The sequence below is a fragment of the Rhincodon typus genome, chromosome 8 (genome assembly GCF_021869965.1).
Source record: "Rhincodon typus isolate 14 chromosome 8, sRhiTyp1.1, whole genome shotgun sequence".
Lineage (NCBI taxonomy): Eukaryota > Metazoa > Chordata > Chondrichthyes > Orectolobiformes > Rhincodontidae > Rhincodon > Rhincodon typus.
In genome coordinates this window covers 62,765,239-62,788,899 of record NC_063339.1, presented here as the reverse complement: position 1 = coordinate 62,788,899, position 23,661 = coordinate 62,765,239, and the positions used below count along the sequence as shown (strand labels likewise).

Sequence of the window (23,661 nt, the reverse complement as noted above, 5' to 3'; positions counted from 1 at the left end):
ATTTAGGATATCTGGTCAGTATGGATGAGTTGGACTAAAGGGTTTGTTTCCATGCTGTACGTCTCTATGTCTCAAAAAGAAAACTTCTCAACAACATTTTCACGACTAGGATAAACTTACTTTTTGGGAAGTTTCAATCTTTGTAAATCTTCTTCAGCTTTTGGCTTAATGTGAACCACATGACAGCCAAAAGCCAGTAAGGTCCTGTGAAGACATTTCAGTAAACCCCATGAACACATTGACAAAATGGAAATAAAGAGCAAACTTAAATAACAAATAGATTTTCCTCTTTAAATGCTGAACAAAATTTTAGAACCTACTTTAAAGTTTCAAGGGACATTTGTAAATTGTAATTTCTCTCTTGTTCTGGTAGTTTATCAAAATTCACCAGACAAGGGTGCTGTCTCTTGTTGTCATCTCGTACCTGAAGGAAAGAGAAAAACACTGAGCTGAATCATACACTCTCTGCGGTGGCTTGGAAGGAATTGTGGGTGTGAGTGTTGTTATTAAAAGGCATAACATAGCCCCCAGGCAGCTTGCCAACATCAAGTGGTAAAAGACAGCTGTTCTGGGATGGATTTTCACAGTTCATCTTAGTGAAAGATACATCTGATATATTTGCTGCTACCATCCTATTTTCTGGTTTGGATCTACACGTTATGGTTGATCTAGCCGGGCTACAGCACTTCCATTACAAGGATTGAAATGGTTGATACGATTGACTATAGGTCTTGCCTCGCCATGAGTTTCATTTCTGCAGGGTTCTTGAAGGCTCAGCTCTTTCAACTGCTGCCTAATTGCACAAGCAGCTTTTATAGGATTCTTCAGACCTCCACTGCTTGCTCCCTGGTTGGAAGGTGATGCAATGCCAACTGGCACACTGTTGTACAATGGATCCTCACCACAGCTCATCTTAGTAAAAGATATATCTGGGAAACACATTTCCTGCTATCCTCCTCTTTCCTGGCAGGGATTTACAAGGACTGGTTAGTCTGGAGGTAAATCATTTGCTAATCGCATGAGGAGGCTCTGTTCTTAAACAAGATGTAGTTTATTACACAATAGCATTGAGGTACAAGTTACAAGTATATGATAGACATTGCTACAAAGGCTATGAAGGAAATCCCAATGTTAGGTCTTACACCTCCGAGGTCCTGTTTCCCTGCTTGAGCCCCATATGGCATCATTATATTGGATGGTGCTTAAAGTATTCCTCTGCGGTAACCCTTTCAGACCCTTGTACAATACCAGTGGTGATACAGGACAGTCCATGCCAGTTGCTGAGCATGACAGCTGTGGTTACATGGGCTAGTGTTGATCGTGGATAGAAGGACTTACTTTGTGAACCCCTTTGGCCCATTGGAGGCACCCTCTCCAACTTCCCCCTCCCACCCCACCATCACACAAGTAACCTAACCTGGCAAGTACCTTGACCCAAGACATTTTTGGGTTCTGGTGCCAGCATTGGCCCCTTCGCAGGTTGGTTGGCAGCTCTTAAATGTGCACCTCCTTCAGAGACTGTGGTGTAGGTCATGTCTCCAACCGCAACCGCAACTGCTGAGGTTATGGGCAGGGTCCTCTTGGCTTTTCAGCTGGGCTTGAAAAGACTAAAGCATTCCCATCAAGAGAAACAGGGCCTGGGGATGCAGTGATTAGGTAAGTGAGTGTATCTCCTTTACAATCATAAAACCACAAGAAATAGGAACAGAATAGGCCATTTAGCCCCTTGAGCCTGCTCCACTATTCAAAAGAACCATGGCTGATCCGATATTCCTCGCATCTACTTTCCTGTCTTTTCCCTTAAACCTTGATTCTCTACTGAACAAAAATCTACCTCGGTCCTAAACATACACAAGGGCTGTACCCCCACAGCTCTCTATGGCAAGCATTTCAAAGAATCTTAACCCTCAGAGAAAATTCTTCCTCATCTCAGTCTTAAATTGGCGTCCCTTTATTTTGAGACTATATCCTCTGGTCTTAGACTCCCCCATGAGGGGAAACATCCCCTCAGCATTTACCCTGTCAAGCCCCTTAAGAATCCTAAATGTTTCAATGAGATCACTCTCATTCTAAATTCCAGTGTGTAGAGTCCCAACCTGCTTAATTGTTGCTCATAATGCAATCCCTCCATAACAGGGATCATCCTAGTTAACCTTCTCTGAACTGCCTCCAATGAAATGATATCGTTCCCTCAATAAGGGGATCAAAACTGCTCACAGTACTCCAGATGTGGCCTCACCAGCACCTTGTATGGTTGCATTAAGACTTTCCAACTCTTATACTCCAACCTCCTTGAAATGAGGGCCAACATTCCATTAGCCTTCCTGACTACCTGCTGTACCTGTGTGCTAGCTTTGTGTTTCACATACAAGCTCCCCAAGTCCCCAACATGTTGCAGTTTTCTGCTGTTTTTCTCCATTTAAATAACATTCTGTTCTTTTGTTCTCCCTCCCATTTGTCCACTTACTTAACCTACCAATATCTCTGTAAACTGTTTGTATCCCTCTCACAATCTTCATTTCCACCTATTTTTGAGTCATTTGCAAATTTATCTGCAGTACATTCACTTTCTTCCTCTAAGTCATTAATATATATTGTAAACAGTTGTGGTCACAGCACTGATCCCAGTGGAACCCACTGGTCATAGGTCACCAACCTGAAAAAGATCCCCCACCACTTATTATTTCCTACCCATGCGCCAATTCTCTATCCATGCCAATGTACTACTTTCAATACTGTGGGCTCTTACCTTATGACTACACCTTTTGTGAGGTACCTTGTCAAACACCTTCTGGAAGTCCAAATACAACACAGCTACTGGTTCCCCTCTATCCAGTCTGATTGAGACTTCTTCAGAAAACTCTAATAAATTTGTCAGGAACAATTTCCCTTTCATGAAGCCAGGCTGATTCTGCTTGATTTATGATTTTCCAAATGTTCTGTTATGATTTCTTTAATAATTGATCCAATCAGATTAAGGAATTGTGAAATAAATAATACATGACTGAGAAGGGTGCATTAATTCGAGTGGGTAAATTCAATGCCAAATCAGGTACAGAAAGACAAAACGATGGGAAGACATATGACATTTTATGCTTGTTCATCAGTGTCTTGAAGTTCCATTTGATTGAAAAGTTTTCTAATCAAATGATCCAGGTCTAGAATTCTGGGAGTCTCTCTCTATCAACAGCATCTCGATGACCTGGAACCTGGCCCAAGCACAGTTCTGTGATCATGGTGGATCATTATCAACATAAGGTGGAGCAGCTCGAGTTCACCAAGGTTGCTCCTGGGATGAAGAATATAGGCAAAGACTTCTTTATCTCAGAAAGCAGCCATTCTTCATCTTCCAACAGAAAGTAAGTAAACAAACCCATCTGTAATTGATTGCCTTAGTCTGACGTAGGCCTCAAAACTTTGAAAGAATTTCAATGGTAATCACAACCTGTCTGAGAAAACTAAACCTAGGAATCCCTCAGACGTGACGTAGAGAAGAGGGGTGAAACATTTCCATTTCACTTCCTCTCTCATTTTGCTGAGAACAATAATGAGGCTTGTTTACCTTCTAGGTTTCGATTCTTTTGAAGGATCTACACCCAAATTCTGTCCCTTTACATTCTCATATACTGATATGAAAAAAAATGACAGTGCCGGCATGGTAGGTAAGCTTTCGGGCTACTGTACCCATTCGCTCCAGGCCAACTGTATCCTTTTCACGCTCTCCTTGTCTTCTTTTTTCTTCTCTTTGCAGCGGTGGCGGAGTGGGGACTCCTGGCTGCAGTATCAGGTCATTGGCCTAGGCAGTGTCAGTGCCTGAAGCAGAGATTCCTGGCTTCAGTAGGCCCGCAGCAGGGAATTTTGGAAGCGGCAATGGGTCGTTGATTGCAGTGGCATCCACGTGGCCAACCATGTAGGGACATTGCAGAAACCCTGGAGCCGTGTTTGGGACACCGATCATTGATGAACTTTATTCAAGTACTTTCTTATTATTCATTTGTAACTTAAAGTTGTGTTGGATTGTGGCAACAAAACACTTTTTATTGTATCACCCTAGATAGATGGGACAACAAAATCACTCATTCATACTGACAAGTCTGTTGTATATTTCTAGCATTTTATGTTAGACTACTTTAAACAGAAGTGATTTAACCCTTTTGGCAAAGGATCCGTAAAACACATCAAAATTTGTCTCTTCTCTTCATTACTGTCACCTGGCCTTCTAAATCTTACCAGCACTTTTAATTGTTCTTATGGCTTAAACCTCTCTCTGCTATTGATTTGCATTGCTAAATATTGTATACTTGACCCAGATTTACCATGGTTATTACATATGATAGCATCATCCTTCCTACATACAATAACAATCTAACTAGATCAAGTAGATAATAGCATAAATGAGAATAGATGACACTGTGTAGAAAAATTCAGCATGATATAACTGGATTCAGGCTGCCATTCATGCATCATTTCAGCCTCTATTTAAAATGGGTAGTGTTGTCTAAATTTTTAAATTGTAACCTTTGCCATTTAGGAGTCATCAGATTATTTCTAAATTGGTTATAAATCTTGTACCACAAGCTGCCATCAAGCATCAGCACAGCCAGACGTAGCTGGGACATCTTCCAAATAAAAGCAATAGGTGAAGGTCCATAACAATATCAACTAACAAATTTCACAGAAACTACAGAGTGAACCTTGAATCTATTACTGCACAGAATACTGTTAGAAAATAATATTAAAGTGACACATTACAACTGGTCTCTGTTACCATGGCTAAGAATACAATATGACCATATTGTTCAACGTTCACCTATTTTTAAAACAACTTACAGGCAAGTAAACATTTTGTTGTAATAAAATAATGCAATGTGATACCATGTAGATTATCTTAGTTGACTCGATGCTTTTTTGCAGCTTATATTTTGTGCTGACCTAAGAAAAGTAAATTGATTGTGCATACTTTACAATTCATACTAGATACACTAAAGATTTTAAATTAAATTTTAGACACTGCAGTAGAAATTGATCCTTGTCGTATGATTAGAAATTTAGGTTCACACTGCAAACCCTTTCTGGTCAGATTCCCAGTCAGCAAAATTCCTTGCCAGGAGAATGGATTTCTAACGTTACCTTGGAAAGTCACTTTCTTACCTTCCCATATGTCCAGCCAAGCTCGATTTTGTTCATTGCCCAAAGTTCATGAATGTTTTCAGCCAGTTTACTCTGTACTTTCTCAAGATGTGAAGGTAAAACAATCTGAAAAAAGGAATGATTGTAGAATCAAGTCAAAATTGTGTGCATGAACCACTTAAAAAATTTTCACCTTTTAGAATTAATGTTCAACTTCAGGCTTCTTGGAAAGTCTGTTCTTTATAACATACTGTTGTCATCGCTGTGAGAGAGATTCAAAATTAGTCAACTATCTCATTTCCCTGATAACAACTTAGCCACCAGTGGCCTCCACACAGGTTCAAACTCCATTTTATTTGTAGGTGCCCTCTGCATGGTCCAAGCTGACAGAGTAGTGTTGTGAACTAAGCAGCCTCCCCTTGTAGAGATGCAGTCACTGTAAAAGGGAAGATGTAGTAATGCCTTGAAGGTTGCTGAATAATAATAGTTCAACATTCAGAGAGAAGCAATGACACACCAGAGGAAGGAAAGGGCTTCCAAATATTGTCCCTAATCTGGACAGAAGGCAACATTTCCCGTGGGGAACAGGATGCACTTGGGACTTAGCCCGCAAAGGGAATAGGAGCAGGTAGCAAGGGATGAGAAAGTCCATCAGGCAGAAGTTAATGACTTCACTTAGGTGCATCAAGGTGTATTCATATCTCTCCCACCAGACCCCACTCTTTTCACTCTGTTCAATGCATCGCTCTCTTATCGTTCCGCCAGCAACATCATAGCACTCAGATTTCACCCTTAACATCCTACAGTACACTTCATCCCAATACACTAACCAATACTGCCAATTGCACATCCACTTCTCAGTGCTTTCTAGACGGTGCATAGGCTTCCGGGACTCAGTAGGTGAGTTACTAACCCCAGAGTTTTCAGCATCTGAGATGCTCTTATAACCACAATATTACTTAACAGCCCAAAAAAAGACAGCGTTGCAAATAGAATAATGTTTTTCAATTTATTAGCACTGATATTCTTAGAGTACTAAAATAGCAGAACTAAGATTATGGAAATGGACAAAAAGAATTCTTTTTTAAATAATCAAATAACATGAGGTTTGCAGTACCTTGCAAGTCTTTAGTAATATCAGAAGCTCACCAGTAATGACTGGGTCCATTTACACATCTGAACCTGAAAATCATATCTGTAATCAAATACGTCCTCATTGTCCTATCTCACGTTCTGAGAACTGATGCGTCACTCAGTTTTTGTTAAGTGGGCCAGTATTTGGCTAGTTAAAGAAGGATGCCCAGACCAAGCATCGGATCAGTTTGGAAAGGCCATTCTCACAATCACAAACTTAAGGTGTCAAAGTTACAATCATTTATTACTGTACAATTTCCATTTACATTTGATTTTAGTTTTTGAACCACAAATAATAAAAAAAATTAGTTTTTAGTATTACTTAGTTGCTAAAATCACAAAATTGTAACAAATTTATTCATGGTGTTGCATCTCAGGAGGTTTAAGTACCTGGCTGGTATCTACAGGCTTGGGGATGAAGGAGGCCTGGGAAAGATAGTTTGTTGTCCCGAGGAGATCTCGAACACCATTGTAATCTCTCTTGTATTCTTTGATTGGCTCCAATCTCAACTTCTCCTTTGGCAGTAATGCTTCATAGCAAGGTGCATATCCTGGGGGAGGCAAGAACCTAAAATCTCCATGGTGACCACCAATCAAAAATCGTACTCTTGAAGAAAGGACAAAAAAAGTAAAGGTGAATCACAAATCATTCTTTCAAAGTTGACAAGCCTTGTATGGTTCTTCATATCAAGATATGATTAGAATTCCTATACTGTGACAATAATTAGCAATTTGGGGACCAATGTATTTCTTCACCCACACCTCCACTCCACACTCCAATTGCACTCCCCCACACCTCCTCCATGCCCCTCCACCACCACTACCAGTAAAAATCTCCCCTCCGCCACCCCACCCACAAGTTGGCACAGAACACCAACTTATTCAGGGCAAAGTTATTTGCAATTCCTGGGTGTGCTCAGGGCTGTCCTCAGTACAACAGGGAAAAGAACACATGAGAATCCTTGGATGTGTTACTGAAAACAGAATCTTGAACTATTACCCACAGCTCAAGAAGATCCAAAGGTGATGCTGAACAGAGGATAGTAATTAACTGATCATGTCCAACCTACTGCTCTTTTGTTTCTTTAGAGCATCCTATAACCCTCAGAGTTTCCTCTAATCTACAGAGAGTCCTGGCACTAGCCTCAACATCAATCTTTCAAGGCATGCTTCCTTTTAGCTGCAGTCAGGCAGAGGAGTATGAAATTCTCTCTCCCCAGTGCTTGTCCCATGTTTTGTATAAGCAATGCCTTAGAGTCAGGGTGGTGCAATCAGGACCAGATCCTCCAAGTTCCCCCATTTTTCTCTTCAGCTTTGCACTTGCCAGGTGCAACAAAGAGAAAAACGGATTGCTGTAATTGTCTAGTTTAATTGTGACTTCCTGTTAAACATGGAATATCCTATGGTATTCCTTGCATTACACTGTGCGTAAAAATACTTCAAACCTAAAGTACTGGATCATGTTTCAATTTTTCTTAGACAAGTCCTTTCGAGAATGATGGGAGAAAGATTTACTTTGGCTCCAATATCACAACACAGTCTTATGGACAGGATTTACAATGGAACTGTAATAAAGCATTGTGTCCACAACAATACACATCTCTAATTCTACACGGTGGCATTTGGTCTTTAAGTCACATCAGAAAAATATGCTGTAAATATGGCAGCAATCTTACACTCTGCCCCACCCCTCTTACCCCAGTAGCAATCTTATAGAGAGGGTTGGTGGGACTGGTCGGTGTAATGCAATCATATGGGATTATCTTCCCACCTCTACTGGCATTTTACTTGCAGCCAGGAAGGTGGCAAACAGCACTGATGCTCTTTGGTTAATATTAGCCCTTAAGTGGTCAATTAAAAGCCAGTTAAGTGCCTCCTCTTGTTTATCACTGGCAGACGTTCCATCTTGCCACATGTGAAGGCCACCCATGGCAACCTACCTGTTAGCTTTTGGGTGGCAACACTGAGGTCTGCAGGTGGGGTTTGGGAGTCGCTTCTGATCAGGCACCCAGAGAATTTGACCCCTGGAAGTGAGGCCTGCCCATGGTTCAGGCAACCTCCACCTCATCCACTTCCAGTCCTCCGATTGATGGCACCCAACCCTTCCAGGCGTCTTCCTGACTATCCCCAATGATCCCCAACACTCCACTTTGTTTCAATTTGACTGCAGCCTGCTGCAGTACCAGCAGGGGCCATGGCAGCGCTGTAGGCACTGAAGAACTGTCAGCTTTCTGACTGGCTAGCAATTCTTGGAGGCAGGACATCCTGTCTTACAGCAGCAGGAGCAAGGACCTCAGGCAACTAACTGCCTGTTCAATGTAAATTATAATCACAGCTTCCAGCTTTCTAGCTGGGGGGGGTGTCACTGCCACTGTGCAAAATCCCAGCATTTAGATACTCTGCATAAGTTATTCATTTAAAACTAATTTTCTCTGAAACTCTGTGTTCTCTAATTTTTGTCTGTCACTGAATCCGCTGACCAATAATCCCCCTCCCCTGAGTGCTTAGATGCATCCAAAGTGGTGCAGGTCCCACCACTTAAATGATGAGGAGCACTCCCTTGATGCTGGTAAGTCAGCAGTTGAGCTTTCTGACAGGAAACATCCAAGTCTATATTGTGGATTGTATCTCTGAAGCTTTTGTCTATAATTTTATGTTTGAAATCCGAACAGGCTTTTCATATCCTGACATGACAGAGAAGCTAAACTTACTTGGCACCTGCAGAAAAACTGACCACTGGGAAGAACAGGCCATCAGTGTTGAAGCTCTCAAACATCCCTTGCACTGGTTGTCCATTAATGCGGAAAGATATACTAGGAACACCCAAATCCAGGCAACAACTAACTACATCATCAGAATTCAGTATATGCTGATTAGCTGACGTTACAGGTCTGGCCACTCGACCTGTTATGGAGGAAAACAGACAATGCTAACTGATTATGGAACATTGACGCTGTCATCATCAAAATTCTTTAATTAATCTGCTATAACATTTTACTTCCAATAGGAATAGGATGGCAGGAAGAGAATCAAGCACATATTTTAGGAGCTATTTAATTGCGATTATACATTTTTTAAGGAAAAAACAATATACAAACAAGTATAACTTTCAGAAACTAAGTCCACGATTATGACAAAGTTCCATTAGGTAGCCATTTAAAAATCTCAGCCAAAAAAAACCGTTTCAAAGGAAAACATATTTTCATGTTCAGACTTTTTTTCAGACATTCATAGGATTCATCTGAGTGTCACAAGCTAAGTGCATCATGATAGCTCTCTGGGTACTTTGCATAAACTTGCATGATCCCATTTCAATGACTGGAGGCCAGATAGACATTAATGGATAAAGCTTTTCATATTCATGAATGCTGTTGGCTGGTGCTTGGATAACTACTTGTTTGCAAACAACAACATTCAAGAAGTGACAGAAGCCAACTACCGCTGCGAATCTCAAGCTCTTTTGCATCAAGTGTCAAGGTCAATGGGATAGTAGTGAATAGGTTTGCTCTAGTAAGCATGATGTTGGTGTCCTTCAATACACACTTGCATACTACAAACTGTGAAATGGGAATAAATGTTCACTTTAGGAAGGAGTGAGTGGCAAACAAGGTAAAGGCTGTGGTAACTTTGAGAGACACTGGCAAAACTACTCTTGCAGAGGAGCAGCCTCCTTTGCTCTGTCCTTTGTATAGATCCCAAGAAGTGACCAGTGAATGCAGAAAACTGTAGGGATTGGATCAGTTGCCTGGTTAAATGTCTCATCCAAACTTCCTTTCAATAGAACAAATTCCTTCCTTTTCAACCTTTTGCTCAAAACATTTCATTTTCACCTTTCACTAATATATGAATATACGAAATAAGAGCAGTGGTAGGCCAAATCGCCTGTTGCATCTGCTCTGTCATTTAAAAAAAATCATTCACAGAATGTGGGGGTCACCAGCTATGCCAGCGCATTTATTGTCTATCCCTAATTGCCCAGACAGCAGTCACATTGCTGTGGGTCTGGAGTCACATATAGGCCAGACCAAATAAGGATGGCAGTTTCCTTCCCTAGAGGACATTAGCGAACCAGTTGGGTTTTTCCAATAATTGACAATAGTTTCATGGTCATCATTATGTTCTTATTTTCAGATTTGTTATTTAATTCAAATTTCACTATGCCATGACAAGATCTGCACCCAGGTCCCCTGAACATTACCTGTGTCTTTGGATTAATAGTCTTGCAATAATACCACTAGGCCATTGTCTCCCTGATTATGGACACAAATCCACATTTCCACCTATCCCTATCATTCCTTTGTTATTCAATAATGTTTCTACATCTACTTTAAAAATAATCAAAAACTGCTTCCTCTGTATTGCAAGGGAGGGAATTCTAACTAATAAACCCTTAGAGAAAACGTTTCTCCTTATCAATGATTTCTGAAGAAGGGTCTAGACCCAAAATGTCAGCTTTCCTGCTCCTCTGATGCTGCTCGGCCTGCTGTGTTCATCCAGCTCTACACCTTGTTATCTCCTTATCACTGCCTTAATTGGGAACCACCTTAGTTTTAAACAGTGTACCTAGTTCTAGTCCCTCCCACATTGGGAAACATCCTTTCAGCATACATTTTGTCAAGATCCCGCAAGATATTATATGTTCCAATAAGATCACGTTTTGTTCTCCTAAATTCCAATGAATACAGGCTGAGCCTGTCCACATAAGCCTCATAAAATAAACTCTTCACCCCAGATGAGGCATTTGAGTGAAACCTTCTCTGGACAGCTTTTAAGGCATTTATATCCTTTCTCGATAACCCTTGACGGTTGTCAATGAGTCTGCCAATCCCCATTACATTCCTCATGGCAACTGTGACAATGCTGTAACTTTAAGAGGTTATTTTGTCCTTTTTTGTTTAAAGAGAGATTTTAAGACAGGGGTGCTGACTGGTCTACTTGGAAAGTCAGTAATCAGGTTGTGAGGCCTTGGAGTTTTTTTTAAAAAATTGGATTAATTGAAGCAGCCTGTGATGGTATGGCCATCACAGACCAGGATTTCTAGCTTTTTGTTGTACGTTTTTAGGTTTAGCTTTAGGTAGTTGCTATTAGAGTCCCAACTTCGCAGAAGCTGTTGAAGTTTTGAAGAAGTAGAAGCTTTTTTTTCCCTTCTCTCAGTTACACCTAGAAGTTGGGGTTTCTCTCTGCTGCTGAGCTACCTGTGAGACAAATCTATTTTTCTGAATTTGCCTTTTTGCCATGGGGTATATTTACGTGATGTTACTATATTAGAACAGTTAATTAGTAATAATTACTATTTATCTATTATTCGGTTAAGTTTTCTAATAGAGTCAAGTTAATCTAAATTCCTCTTACTTTGGTTGTATTTGTAACTACCGTGTTTAAATAAATTGTGTTTTGCATACCATTGAGTAGTTTGACCAGTTGCATTGCATTTGGAACACAACATGCTATATTTGCCTTTAAAATAAGAAAAAAATAGAGTCTATGCTACGTTCTTAAAATATTTTGAAGGAGTCTGGTCTGGTCTGGTCCATAACACAATCCCCTAATCAATCACAGGATACCTGCCTGATCTGATGTTAATCAGCAAGCTAAGACTGACAGTTAACAGACCCTGTTGAATCTCTGTGCCAACCATGATCAAACCAAACCAATTAGTACTCTCTTCTCATGCAGTATAAGAACATAAAAACTAGGAGCAGAAGTTAGCAATTCAGCCCCTCGAGCCTGCTCCACCATTTAATACAACCATGGCTGATCTCATCTTGGCCTCAACTTCACTTTCTATCCCACTCTCCATAATGCTTCAACTTATTACCAATTAAAAATGTCCACCCTCTGCTTAAATTTACTCAAATTGGTGTTTGAGCACTTGTGTCTGGTTCTGATGAGTGTAAGATAAAAGCCTTCACCCTCTGTGTCAGCAAACAAGCAATGATTCTTAAAAAAACACTGGAACCTTTTACAGCCTTGAATGGGTCTCATGCTATATCTTAGCTGGAATTAGACTACAGAGCACACAGAGAGAATATAGGGCCAAGGAAGCTGAGAATATTCCCTCAGCAGGATCCTCTTATGTTAGAGAAGTGGATGGTAATAACAATGCGAGACAGAGTTAATAATAGTGTTCATTAACATTCACGTTAGGTTCCACCAAAGCCATTTGGCTCCTGACATTATCACATTCTTGGTCCAAACATGGATAAAAGCGCTATATACCAGAGGTGAGATGAAAGTGACTGCTCTTGGCACCAAGAAAGAATTTGGCCAAATATAGCTTCGAGGAGCCTTAGCAAGGCTGGAGTTAATGACAACGAGTGGGGAAGCCCTCTACTGATTGGAGTCATATGTAGCACAAAGCAAGATGGCTATGGTTGTTGAGTGTCTAACATTTCAGTCCCAATACATCATAGCAAGAATTCCACAGGCGGTTGCTTCATCAATGACTTTCTTTCCATCATAAGGTCAGCAGTGCAGATTTTTGCAAATGATTGCACAATGTTTAGCAGCATTTCTGTCTCCTCAGATCCTCACACAGTTCATGTCAATGTACACCAAGACCTGGACAACATTCAAGCTTGGGCTGATAAGTGGTTAGTAACATTAGCACCACAAAAGAACCAGGCAATTATTATTGCCATCAAGAATGAATCTAACCACCATCCCTTACCATCACTGAAAAGACAACATTTTTTGACCACTTTGATACAGAAATCGGGAGCCAAGTGGCCATTATTTGTAATCCACAAATTATTTTTATATAAATTAACCTTGCACATATGGAATTGAATAGTTGTTATGACATATGCATGTAAGATATCAAATATCTATTTGCTTATCTAAGAAAATTAGATGTAAGTAATCATGTCTAATTGGTTATTGAGCATTCTTTATATCAAATTGCCAAGTGGAAGAAAATATTTCTTGTAAACTGCATTAATATTTGGTTTTAACATAGCTAAGACATGTTTGTACAGGTACAAACCTGACCACAAATGAAGTCCATCAAATCCATAGGAATACAGATCATCTCCCACTCCATTGCCTCCCCATCCTTCCCCACCTCCTGGATAGGGAGCATAGCCCTTTGCAGATGCCCATCCAACACGCAAGTGAATAGGATCAGCAGTCAAAAAGTGATTGACCTGATCAACGACCAGCTCATAATACCATTTCTTGTACTGAGCTGATCCTTCACTGGTTCCCAAGAAAATGTTCGGTCTTATGCTATAAAAAAACAGTATAAAATAATCATCAGTACTGTATCTATTTACTGATTTTCATGAACTGATAAACAAGATGCAAAGTTAAATTATAAACACCATTTTCCATCCGTTTTCTCATAGACAGCATATTTAATGAGACACCATTCATCAGCTCACTCACTTTTGAATTATTATAGGGCAGATATTAATTGTGCCTGCCCAGCATAAAAATGAGGTGAATGGGTAATATTTATCTCGCTCAAATTCTGAGTGCCATTGTGACCTTTAAAAGGTATAGCATAGAAATTCCCCAAGGCTGGGAAGGAGTGATAGGATGAAGGAGGAAAATCTCTCCTTCACCCCCTCCCCTATGAAATACCTGGGTCAAAAATCGCTGAGAGAAATTCAATTCCACAGTTATGCCTTGCCTGGGTCACAATTAACTGTACAATTTTTATTAGTTTGATCCCGATCAGATGTTCACAGTTTATTAAGGTCTGAATTGATCAAAACCCTATGGAGGCGACTGGTCCTGATAACTGGAGAGTAGAAAAAGAAATCAGGTTAATTATCAAATTATAAGAAACTGCAATACAGGGCATAGGACAGATCTATTCCCTTTAGCAGAGAAGTCAATAATCAGGGGGCATAAGATATAAAGTAATTGTCAGAGGATTAACGGAGAATTAAGAAGTATTTCTTTCACTCAGAGTTTGGTGGTGGTCTGGAATTCTCTGCCTGAAATGATGGTAGAGGAATAAACTCTTGTCAGGTTTAAAAGATATAGAGATAAGCATTAGAATTGCAGTGAATGCCAGGACCACAGACAAAGAGCTGGAAAGTGGAATCAGGCTGGCTGGGTCTTTATGACAAGCAATGATGCCCCAGATGGCCTCCTTTGGATCTTAAAATTCTCAGTTTTTCAATTAAAGAGAAATAAACATCAAGTTGCATTACCTTGTTACATTGTTAACTAAACGGGTTTGCAGAAGTAAATCACGACGAGGTAGTAGATTGTCACAGATCAGGTTTTGATTAGCTCGTATAGCAACACCATTGCATACACAAAGGGACGACAGCAGGTTCAACACCTGAATACAAACAGACAAACGTCAAGATCTAAACTAAACAATCTGAGATTATAGTGTCAACTAATACTTTAATTTATCACTAAACTAATATAGGCAATAAATTGCAGATACGTAGTTAGGCACCATGACTGGGTCACTCACATTAAAATCATTTGAGGCTAAGGTTTCAAAGTAAAAGGTAAAACTGCCATAGTCTTAGCAGACCAGAGGGCTGGCTACTCTCCCATTAGAGGGCGATGTCTGATAGTGGTCACCGTGCCTCAGGCAAGGGAAGAGGTTGAGAAAGAAAATCTTTCATCGTAACCCCAGCTGGCGCGGGAATTGAACCCTCACTGTTGGCATCACTCTGCATCACAAAATAATCATCCAGCCAACTGAGCTCACTGAACTCCATTTTAACTGTTTTATTAATTTCAAGAATTAACTTTACTCATAAAAATATCTTCATTTATTTATATATATATACACACACACACACAGAGTCACAAATGCAGTTCAGTTCTGTACAGTAGCATGTAAAGAAAACAAACAAACATTGTAGCTTGACTCAACAGACAAACCCAAGGCATTTCTCACTTGTGCAGGATCTTATTTAAATATACTTGAGGCCCCAATTTAACTTTGGCAGAAAAACATCAGATGGTGGTCTTTCCCCATTGTGCCTTAATCATAACTGCTCCAACCTTTAGTGCATCCTTCAACACGTAGCACTGGACCTTGGGATGTGTTAATTAAATTGTTTTATCTGTTTCAGTTTCCTGAATTAGAATGTTTAAGAGGAAAGAAACATCCTGCTGTCAGTTTTAGCCCTGCCCACAGTAAGCGTGGTGACAAGGAGTGGGGCAGGAGCAGAGAGATTTCAGTACAGTTCACTGCCCTGTTTCCATTGAAATCTCATGAACCATCTACCCTCGGTTAGGCAGCAGAGGTTCCAGTCACAAGGCCAAGGAGCTCCAAGAGTTAATGCAAAGCAGGGGACTGATTAGACAATGAAACTGATTACATTTCCTGAGCAAAGAAGTTCCTGCAGCTTTCCCACCAGGTAAGGGTGGACTGGCAGCTTCCGAGAGCAATACAGGCTGAGCTGGCTGTGAACCTGCATCTGTTTTCCACCTGTCTTGTCCATTTACTAGCAGCTGACAGACCAGATGTATTTCAGTCCAAGCACTTAAAGTAAGCTGAGCCTCTAATTCAGGCTGAAAGTAAGTTTAGCACCTGCTCACCATAAACTCTGAGGGAGTTAAAATTTAACTCCTGCCTCCAAAAGGTGATCAGGAGACTGTCATATTCCACTCTTGTTCCTATTGGCTGACACAGAGGGGCAATAAACTGTCCAATCCTCCCGTCTGAAGAGGAATAGGAAAACTTTACAGAAATGGATAGAGAGAAATCGGGTGGCGTTACTGGGTTAAAAAACTGGTGGGAATTGCGTTCAAAATGAGGAAAGATTAATGGATGACAGAACTCCTGGAGTACAGTCCCTTTTGAAAAGTTACTCAGGGGGTTTAAGATTATGGCACAACGCTGAACCAAATCCCACATTGGTTGCTAATCTCTGTCAAGGAGGCTATAGGATTGCTGTAGTGGGAATTGGGCAAAATGGCAAATTGGTGCATTAGCAAGTTGCCCTTTTGGCAGTGAACACACAGCTCTATTCAGAATGTGGCTGTGCTATAGCTGACACTAGAATGCTTGAAATGGGATGCATTCCATTCTTCAACACTAACATGCCCCACCTGCTGTAAAGGGGATAAATGTTGGAAGCGTCCAGAGAAAGTTATATCAAAGAGTACATCAAGGAGAAAGAAGAAAATTAAACTCTGAACTGTTACCTGACAAAACTGCATAGTAATCAAATCATGTTAATTTGAATTACAATGCCCATATTCAGAGTATAGAGAAATTTTGACCTGCAAAGCTTTGATAAATATAAACTGACTGATAATCGAGTTACGAACAAAATAGAATGAAAAACCAGATTAATCCAGTACGACCATTGCAACTACTAGGAGATTTGGTTTTAGAAGCCTAGAAGTGTTACAACCCAGGATATATACAAGACAGTTCAGTATTGTTAGTTGTTTTCAAAGTAATTTTTATTTTGGATTTTAAATTAAACAATTGAAGTCTGCTAGGATTGAGAGCACTGGAAGTATTATTTAATATCATCTGGTTAAGAAAATTCCTGACAGCAAAAGATTTCAGAGAGGACGCTACAGTTTGACTAGCTGTATGTCTTTTCTGAAGTAGGATGGTATCTTCAAAGTATTCATCTAACTCCTTGGGGCTCTTTACTTTAAGGCTGATGGAGTTCTGCAGGTTTCTTAGAGCTAAATATTGCATGGGCTGTCTCTTCCGGTTTCAGTGTTGGAACATGCCCTGCAACGTTCTCCATACCCAACCCGTCAAAATATTCAGAACTTTATTTGGATTTTAATGCAGAGCAGTGGCAGAACTTGGGCTACATTTTGGCTGCTTTCCAGGAAGAAGTAGAATTATAGAATCCCTACAGTGTGGAAAGAGGCCATTCAGCCCATCAAGTCTGTGCAAACCCTCCGAAAGGCATCCCACCCAGACCCAGACACCCCAGCATATCCCCATAATCCCGCATGGCTAATCCACCTAGACTGCAGATTCCTGGACATCATTGGCAAATAAGCATGGGGAATCCACATAACTGCATCTTTAGATTGTGGGAGGAAATCCATGTAAACATGGAGAGAATATGTAAAACTCCACACACCCACCTAAGGCTGGGATTAAACCTGGTTCCCTGGGGATCTAAAGCAGCAGTGCTTACCACTGAGCCATCATGCTGCCCATAAGCAGGAAATGTGACGGTCAACGTACTTAATTAGTAGCCCAGCACACAGAATTCTTTCAAAGGTCAACCCTCTCCGTGTATACTGGGTCTGATTTTTGCCCAATGTTAGTTTGTGGATTTTCTCAGCACTGTGTCCTCGGTCCAACCATCTTCAGCTGGTCTGTCAGTTACCGTCCTTCCAACATGATTTCAGAAGTGGGGATGTTCACTGATGATTGCATTATGTTCAGCGCCATTCGCAACTCCTAATATACTGAAGTAGTCCATGTCCGTATGCAGCAAGTCCCGGACAATATCCACACATTGGCTTTTAAGCTATATCATCATCACACAAGTGCCCAATGATGACCATTTCCAACAAAAGAGAATCTAACTGTCTTCCCTTGGCATTCAATTTCATTACTGCCATTGAAACATACCAACCCCCCACCAGCTCCCATACTACCAACATCCTGGGGTTAACATTAACATTGACTCACCCAATGTTATAAATACTGTGACTATAACAGCAGGTCAGAAATTCTGTGGTGAAAGTAACCCACCCCTTGACTCGGCAAAGCCCACTCACCGTCTAAAAGGCAAAAGCTTGATACCATCCAGGCCAAAGCAAGAACCGACTTTCATGGAACTTCCTCCAACACTGACACACAGTGGTAGTTTTGGTATCCTCTACAAGATGCACAGGACCAACTCCTCAAGGCTCCTTCAACAGTACCTTCCTAACCTACAACTTTTCCATCTAGAAGCACAAGGGGAGCAGATTTACAGGAACACCACCACCTTTAAGTTCCCCTCCAAGCCTCACGCATCCTTAGAAATGCATTGCTGTTCCTTCACTGTTGCTGGTTCAAAATCCTGGAAATCCCTTCCTAACAGCATTGTGGGTGTATCTACAACACTGAGTGAAGCAGTTCAAGACCCACTCACCACTATATTCTCAAGCACAGTTGGGAACTAGTAACAAATGCTGGACTTGACAATGAAGCTCGCAAACTGAAGGAATTTTTAAGAAGTCCAGGCCAGGATGAAAGTCCAGACCCACAGGTATGCCTTCACACAGTATGCCTAGAACCAGTACAGGTCATTGAATTTGGTATAATGGCTTTTCCATGGAACTCAAGCTGATGACAAGAAATTTCAGTCCAGTACTAAGGGTCAAATTAATGGCAGAAGTCAGGAATTGACCTGCCTGGAAATTGTCAACTTGGGATGGATGCATTAAAGTCATTTGAATTATCATCACTATACAAGAAAAAAAACTGGAAAATATTTTAAATCTTGCCACTGTGAATATGTGCTGAGATTCCTGGTGAAATATTGTCCATCTTAGGGGTCTGTATATCTTTTTTCCCATCCTTATATCAGATGGTTGTTCCATAGACTTTTGTTGGATTCACTCTTATTTGTGAATGGTTGCTATTATTTTCAGTAGGATGGTTGGCCATTCAATCTCTTCCACTCTTACATCCTGCCTTCTGGATTGTTGGAAGAATTTAAGGGTTGACAAACAACTTGTTTGGCCATGTAACAAACCTTCAACGGCCAACAAGTCAGGACGAGGGACTTGTAGCCAGAGCTTCTAGCCCAGAAGTAGGGATGATTCCATTGTGGCCAGACATCCTATATCAGTTTAGGGTCTCTGATCAATTCTTCACCACAACAGGGTGATAGGCTAAAATATGTGCATAATTCAAAATTTTAGACAAACATTTATCCAAAACAATCACGAATTAGAAAGTTTGATATCTGTTTAATTTCATCATACTGTGAAAGGCTTAAACCTATAGTATTCTTTGCTTATAAGTTATATATTATAGGAAAGGCCATCATGACCTCAAAATGCGCATTCACTCAGGGATTATGCCCATTTTAATATCAGAAGCTGGCCATATTTTAAGCTGAAGCAGGTTCTGATCTTGTGCCAAAATTTTCTCTGGAGCATTAATATGGGAAAGCCAAAGGCTGGAGTAAAGATTCTATATGTCCTAAACTTTGTGGATCTGATGTATGGTTGGTTGAAGCATTTCTCAAGACTGTGGATAGGTATAACTCTTAGCTAGAGGTTCAGGCTTTGAAGAAGTTTGGACCCCCAAACAGAAGGTTACATTTCTAATAAGTTAATTCTCACTGAGAGAAGCTGCTTTCAGAAACCTCAACATTATCCTCCTGGAAAGACCTCCTTGCCACATTTTCTAACTTATTCTTTATGGCAACTGCTATTGGCACATCTTATCATGAATCACTAAGTTATCCTGAACGCTGATCAGATTGTATTCATCAACGTACAGTTCCTGAATAGGATCATTTGGAAAATATTCTGGCCATCTTTACATACAGTACACATACGTTTAAGTACATTTTTCATCTGATTTTTGTGCAATTTGAATTTCATTTAGCCTCTGTGTTGGCGTTGGTAGATATTTTGTGGTCAATGAAGTATTGATTTTGACATCTTCAACAAAATCCATGTATTCTCATTCAGACTTTTTGACAGGAATATGTAACAATGCAAAGTTTGTTGTAGTCTGCTTTCTCCTTGAATCAATCTAATCAATCCACAGCAAACTCTCTGCACTCTTGGTGCCCCATTTGCTAATGCCTTAGCGTTCAATAGAGCAACCAGTGATTTGAGATCTGTCTCAAATGTGAACTGAAGTCCCGAGACATAGTGCATAGACATTACAAGCTCAAGTAATGGCTAATGCTTCTTTTTCAACTACTGTATATCTTAGTTCGGTTTCAGTCAAAGACATATTGTGCACTGGCATTCAATTACCATTACAGCAAATCTGAAAAAAAAATTTATCCATTAGCCATCATTTCTGCACTCCAATACTATTCATTTGATTCTGTAATTTTTCCCAGGAAAAGCACTTCATTGTCTTTGACATCTTCAGTGTTTTGAAAGCTACTGGCATTAATAGCTTTTCCTTTTAGTTTCTGAATTGGGGCCATTTTGCTGCATCTTACAGTTTTAAAATATCTCTTCTTCTTTTGGAATGGCACTCTGCACTTTTGACATTTTTTTGTGCTGATGCTGCCTTTTCCATCTATAGTGAGAATACTGAGTAATGACAGCCATTGCTGCCTTTTGCTGTTCCTGCGTAAGTATGCTTCTACCCCAGTACCCCACAAATTACCCAGTATCAGTCATTTTGCTTCACAAAGTTTTCTGTCACCATTAATAAACACATGATTTTACTTTCTGATATCCTCCTGCCTGCACAAGCATTGGTAATATAAAATTTTCCCTTGACTGCTGAAAATCTGAGAAAGCATCTATTAAGGCTCCTACAACAGTACGATTCAAAACCAATTCATCTTTCCAGGATCCATATTCAAAGACTGTCAACATAGATTGTTAATAAGGGAACGAACTCTCTCTCCTTATCATTAACTACATCCATCGAATGTTGCCATTTGAGAATAGTGCTCCTCCCAAGGCTAATGTATGTATTAAATGCTTTCATAACATCATTTTATGTCACTGATATTTTTCATTAGTTCCCTATATAACAATTATAGGGAACAAATATGTCATCTGCAGTGCCTCCTATGACAAGAAGAAGGGTATTGATCTTTTCCTTGCTAGGCTTTTCTGCTAATTCTAACGCAGTTCTGTACAGCATAAATCTTCAATGCCAGTTCAGCTATTTCTTAGTTTGAATTGGGCCTCTCAAATTTTTGAAGCATTTCAGCAAGGGAGAGGTCTTCTCCATTGCTTCACTTCACTTAAGCCTTTCTTTAAGCTTTGCTACCATTTCCTGCACTGTCCTTGATTTGTAGTCATTTTCCTTGCTGCTTTTGCAGTGGCTGGCTTTTTAATACCACCTTTTTTCTGGCTTGAAATTTAACTTTCTTTTTCCATTTCATTGCTGCTCGTTATTTTGGGTCTTAGTTTGGTTTGCGTAAAGAGGTAAGACTGTTCATAACCTTATGTGTATAGTATAACTACTTACAGGACAAAGCTTTGCCTGAGGCTTCACAAACAACCATTCTCAGTGAACTTTGTTATCATGTCATCTTGTATCACTGACAATGTAACTGTCTATATGCATGTTTATCATTGACCCTTTATATTACATCGCTCAAATATCTTACTTTATTTAAGGCATTATTTACATTATCCTCTAAATTCTTAAACTTTTGTGCCTTTAGAGGCAGTTTATGACAGCAAACATTGACAAATTATTATTTTACATTCTTATACTTTAGGACTTTCAACACACATTGTTTTGTGATCATATATGTACCTTGTGGTTGCGTCCATGTTTATCCAGTAATGAAATGATAGATTTGGTATGCCCTTCTTTGATCACATTGAGCGCCTCAGGACTTTCAATCAAGATACAACGTAATACCTCCAGGATACCTGTGTCAAAAAATACAAATCAAAATTGTCAAAGAATATCAGATATTTTACAGTGATATGGCAAATACCTAGCAACATATAATGTTGATTTTGAAATGCAGATGTAATCAGTTTACAAAATTATCATATATTGTTTTCTTTTCTCTAGGTTAAGGTCCCTGGCAAGAAAAAGCTATGCTTATTCTCATGCTATTTCATTTACTAACAAAATGAACCTTTTGTACAGATGAGCAAATTGCATTTTAAGTAGAAATTATTTTTTGATTGTCAATTTTGTAACCAGTTCATTTGTTTTTGATGGTTTCTGTGGCAAAGATGTAAAGATGTTGGCTGAGAAATCTTCCTGCCCTTCTCAATATCACAAGGCCTTTACTATCCATCTGGGCCATCAGCACAGGTAGATAGGATCTCCGCACAAGATCTCATTGTAAGGGCAGCACTGCCAAAATGTAATGTTTCCTTAAGTACGTGAGAGGCACTTCAATTTTTCTGCCAGTCAAGTGTCTGACATATTTGGACAAATATACATTTGTACTGAGGGGAGGTGCCTGGTTTAAGGAAGATGATAAATATTACAATGTCTTCAATTTAAAGATTTGGAAATGAGTTATTCTTGTGTAATACTTCCAGTGTTTACTTTAGCTTTACATTACATTTCGTCATTTACACATAGATTTTAGATATCAAAGAAGAACCGCTTTTTAGCTCAAAAGTAATATTCATACTTTGGTTGGTATGATAACTAGGATCAGGAAGAGGAATCATGGGACCAAGTGCTTTTCCTGTTTCTGGCAACTCTATTTCACCTACATCCCTATATCGTTAACCCTTCCCTCCACATCCTCTCAAATAGAGAATGAGTCAGAATTCCACCCCAAGTGCTTTTGGAGGCCTCCTTGAGGGTTACATCCTATTTGAAGTTGCTTCTTTTTCATTCTAACTGATTTACTCAGTAATGCAATCACATAGTGACAGCACTTGTTGTCATACTGGGCATCTGGAGTTGCACAGATGCAGCATTAAAAGAATATATCAATATCCTCAATAATTTTTAACCCTCTATAAACATAAACCCACAAAGAAGGCATTAAAGTCTGAGACGCCACAGTATTTAAATTGGCACAAGACAGCAAGTGCTGGTGAGTAAATTTTTTCTAAAATAAATTACACACTACTATATTGGTAATGCTAGCATTTATTGCCCGACCCTAATTGCACAGTAGACAAACAGGAGGCTGGAAGAATACAAGTATGGCAGCATCTGGAGGAAAGGAAAAGTCAAAGTTTTGGGTATTACCCTTCTTCAGCACTGGATGTGGGAGTAGGGGAGCTGCAGATAAAGTGTGGGGGAGGGGGGGTGCATGGTTGGGAGTATAGCAGAATGGTGGTGATAGATGGACACCGGTAGTAGATATGATCTGGTTGGTCGATGGGAGGAATGAATCCAGTTGGTAGCTGAAAGGGTGAGTTGGTAGGTGGAATGGAAGGGAGGAGATGGGGCTCAAAAGGGAGCCGGAGGATGGGTGGGAAGGTCATTTGAAATTAGAGAACTCAGTGTTAAGTCCTGTAGACTGTAGGGTGTCCAGGCGGAAGATAAGGTGTTCTTTCTCAAATTTGTGTTCTGAATCGCTGCGACACTGGAGGAGGCTAAGGATGGACATGTGGGCGGGAAGGGCGGGGGGAGGAAGAGGTGAAATTGGCGCTGACCGGGAGGTTAGGCTGGTCATTACAGGCCAGGCGAAGATGCTTGGTGAAATGGTCACCTAATCTACAGTTGATCTCACCGATATAGAGAAGACCACATCGGGAGCACTGGATGCATTAGACTAGGTTGGAGGAGATGTAGGTGAAATTCTGGAGGAGAGGGAGGTGGTGTGCGGGGAGGTGTTGCGTCTTTTATGGTTA

At 40.2% G+C, this 23,661-nt stretch overlaps 1 protein-coding gene across 1 annotated transcript in view; it reads right to left on the bottom strand.

Moving 5' to 3' along the window:
• ryr3 (ryanodine receptor 3) overlaps positions 1–23,661 on the bottom strand; it is a 363,324-nt gene that overhangs the window by 191,848 nt on the left and 147,815 nt on the right. Inside the window, exons 16-23 of the mRNA XM_048600437.1 lie at positions 21,638–21,756; positions 14,427–14,560; positions 13,250–13,491; positions 8,976–9,168; positions 6,655–6,871; positions 5,152–5,256; positions 321–424; positions 121–204 (exon numbers count right to left, since the gene is read on the bottom strand). Of these exons, the coding sequence (XP_048456394.1) occupies positions 121–204; positions 321–424; positions 5,152–5,256; positions 6,655–6,871; positions 8,976–9,168; positions 13,250–13,491; positions 14,427–14,560; positions 21,638–21,756 (1,198 nt within the window). The remainder of the gene's footprint in view (positions 1–120; positions 205–320; positions 425–5,151; positions 5,257–6,654; positions 6,872–8,975; positions 9,169–13,249; positions 13,492–14,426; positions 14,561–21,637; positions 21,757–23,661) is intronic.